This window comes from Papilio polytes, unplaced genomic scaffold (genome assembly GCF_000836215.1).
Source record: "Papilio polytes unplaced genomic scaffold, Ppol_1.0 DF824247.1, whole genome shotgun sequence".
Lineage (NCBI taxonomy): Eukaryota > Metazoa > Arthropoda > Insecta > Lepidoptera > Papilionidae > Papilio > Papilio polytes.
Window position 1 is genome coordinate 21,361 of NW_013524957.1, and position 3,606 is coordinate 24,966.

The 3,606-nt window shown below is 35.2% G+C and overlaps 1 protein-coding gene across 1 annotated transcript in view; it reads left to right on the top strand.

Annotated features, from left to right (window-relative positions):
• Nucleotides 1-3,606, top strand: part of LOC106110216 (furin-like protease 1) — a gene marked incomplete at its 5' end in the record, with an annotated part of 17,156 nt that overhangs the window by 5,260 nt on the left and 8,290 nt on the right. Inside the window, 3 exons of the mRNA XM_013291955.1 lie at nt 30-290; nt 1,050-1,189; nt 2,735-2,853. Of these exons, the coding sequence (XP_013147409.1) occupies nt 30-290; nt 1,050-1,189; nt 2,735-2,853 (520 nt within the window). The remainder of the gene's footprint in view (nt 1-29; nt 291-1,049; nt 1,190-2,734; nt 2,854-3,606) is intronic.

The window sequence follows — 3,606 nt, forward strand, 5'->3', positions numbered from 1 at the left end:
GACCGCTCCTTTGTCCTGCTACTTAATAGATGGCAACAGTGTTAAAAACTCAACTTTCTTCACCAGTTGTGAGGACAGCTCGACCTGAACGCTTGAGCCTTGATGGCAACTGGCGTGTGAACGGCGTGGGGCGTAATGTGTCCCATTCATTTGGGTACGGTCTACTGGACGCGGCGGGTATGGTTCGTCTCGCGCGCTCGTGGCGCACGGTGCCGCCTCAGAGACGCTGTGAGCTTGCAGCGCCGCGCCCTCAGCGTCCTGTGCCACCGAAGTCCTCTGTTGTGCTGCAGGTAAAAACTGAAACAATGTTTTCACTTGCTTTACTACTGCTAAGCATGATATGTATAATTTCCACTACAGTGACCGTGAAAAAACACCAGCCGCATTAGATCAGTTACGTTCTGAAAAGATGGTAGGGATCTGCGTAAAAGTGACTTTTGGGTTACTTTGTAGTTTCACTTTATATAGCTTGTTATTTTGGGTAAGTAAAATTAATATAACCTCTAAGTACCATGAAAGCAATCTCCCTTAAACTACCTCCTCGTTCCCAAAAAATCTTCCCATCCCCAAAAAAAACTTAAAAGGTAGCAGGATAATAAAATAAAAGGATAAAGTTTTAAATAATATTTCCGAGTACAAGTATGTTGCTTAAACAACATTCTTCAACTTTTTTGTGCGTCAATCGTGATGACATCGCGGTGGCTGCATTATTGTTGTTTATACAGCAAGGGGATGTTCGTTCACGTTACCGATTTCATTGAAGTGTTTTGTATCGGTTTTCATTCGCTTTACTACTTCAGTACTCGGTAACAGATGGTATGCGATCTCTCGTTTCGTTTTTCTGAGTATAAATCTCAGAGGAGACAACAAATGTTACTTCAAAAGTATACGATGTTCTTAATCCAAATCATTTCTTTCTGATGATAAGTGGGTTCGGCTTACTGTTGTTTATATACTTAGTTGATCTCTAACATCAATTTAATACTCTTAATCAAGGATGAGACGGACTGGAGTATTTCCAACAGTGTGGTATGATGATTTTGTTCCAGTTGGATGTAAGCGCATGTCCCGGAGTTAATTACTTGGAACACGTGCAAGCGAGAGTGTCGCTGTCAGCCGCGCGCCGAGGAGACCTCAGGATAGCACTCACCTCGCCCGCCGGCACCAGAGTCACGCTACTAGCGCCGAGGTACATCTTGTCTCTCGCTCTTCTCCAATAGGATAAAAAGGGATAGGATAACTGTCTTAGATTTTACCAATGTGTACTACTTTTTAGACATAAAAGACTACGATTATCTAAGATAGTCTTATTTTTTTGCCACTAACATGATCATTTTCTGTTCTTAATTATGAAAATCAAAGGGTCTATTACTATTAATATTTGCGTGATAGTAGCGAGAATTTATTCGTAACGTCATATTATGGATTTTGTACAAGATTTGTTGGTGTCTTTTAGGCCCGGTAGGGTTGCTGCATAAATCTAGTCCAAATTTTGTCGATGTTTACGTCAACATTCTCACAAATATACGCGATAAGACCTCCAGTGTTTCGGATTGTAACTTTAATTTTAATATCAGAATACAGAAGTAATAAATAAATAATAACTGTTTCTTCGTACAATGAGAAGCTATAAACAATGCTGATAAATTCAGTGTGACTTATACGAATTGTTGTTTGTTTATTTTATTGGAACACATTCGCTGTCGCCTGACACACGGCTATCGGCATTGTTTTACGCATTCATGGAACTATGAGAATTAATGTCATAGAAAAGGATTCAGCGAAATAAATTAAATAAAACAACGTAAATGCAAAAAGTAAATATTTCTAGAGTAATCACAATAAAAATACCGATTTACCGACAGTTAAAATCGATAATCGAAAAGGTTCATTACCGATTATGTGCCCATCACTACTGTCACCTGTCAAAATAACCAACGAATAATAGAGCGAGATAAATAATTCAGCTAGAACAAATTTAATTAATTATAAATTCTAAGTAATTCTAATTTGTTGAATTGGTTTTATACAAATAATCTAAATACACTTCAGTTAATCTGGATAAAAAGGAATTTACATAGAAATCTTACTGTTTTGATATTTTGCTCTTGATTAATGACATTACTACGCCCTACTTTGACCTTTTGTTATTTAACTTGCAAATATGAAAGATAAAAACGAACTAGACTTAAATAAAAATAGATTCTTATCGCGAAAATTCACTTTCTAGAAACTCCTATTAAAACAAAATGTTGTTGACATTTCTAAAGATAATAAGGGAACAGAATTAATACAATTATTTAGACAATAAAAATCCACTGTTGAAATCAAATGTCATTAGATAATACAAATACTTAACCTCAAAAACATAATCTTGCTTCTTACTAATATTATAAATGCGAAAGTTTAGATGGATGAATAGATGGATGTTTGTTAGAGTTTGTAGCCTAAGAGGCTGAACTGATTTTGATGAAATTTGGTATAGATGTAGAGGATAGTCTGGAAGAACACGCGAGCGAAAGCCAGTTTTACATAAAGTAATCTTCAAGATATTTTATATATTGTCATTTATACTGTAATATTCAATACCTAATAATAATCCAGTTTAGAGGAAAACACGTAATTGTTATGAAAAAGGACTATTTTAAGCCATTTAACACGTTAAGCGGTACTAATTTGTCCACATTATTAAAGAGTATAGCATTTATGTGTTAATCGTGATATTTAATTGCAGGGCGCATGATTCGTCTCGCGCGGGCTTCAATTCTTGGCCTTTTATGTCAGTCCACATGTGGGGAGAAGCCCCTTTGGGCGTCTGGCAACTGGAAGTATCTAATGAAGGTCGTTATATGGGTAAGTTATTCACTGTAAAATGTATTAAACTAACAATTGACACTTTCCATTGTTTTAAGGTGTGTTTTGATGCTATTAAATAATCTATGTATACAGTTTAACAGTGGGATGCCACTGTTTAGGTAAAATGTACAAATTCTCACTCCATCTGAATCACCTTTGACTAAATTAAATGTTTACTAGTGTTTATGCAGTGTAAACTCTTAGCAAATTAGACTCGAGAGTTAATGCTAAATTGCTGCAGTTTATGAAAATAAAATTCATACCAAAATAAATTTGACTTGTTAAAATATTAAATTTGTTAAAAGCTTCAACTGGTTTCGTTAAGCTGGACAATGCGGCCGAGTGTGAGTGGCCAGTTTTAATTTATGTTCCAACTAAATTCTAAATTACAATTTCCTTCAAATATCTACAGTTTATTCTGTTAATTATTATTACTCGAACGACTCAATTTCATCATTTTGGCCTTTCATTATAATTACATAAAAGATTTGTAGAAAAATTTTTATTTCGTACGCTAATATTGTGTCAATTTCAAACACTGAACTGTGTATTAAAATATCAAAGAAATGTTATTTTTAGAAGAAAAACGTTCTGTAGATTAGTTGAATTTTCTTGTAAACTAACTGTCACATTCAGGGTCGGTAAACAATCACTAAGGGACACTCTTAGTGTAGATACAGACTCTGTGTACGACAGTAAGTAAGTTGACAACATTTCGATGTATAGGTCGTGCGACTTTACAAGAGTGGT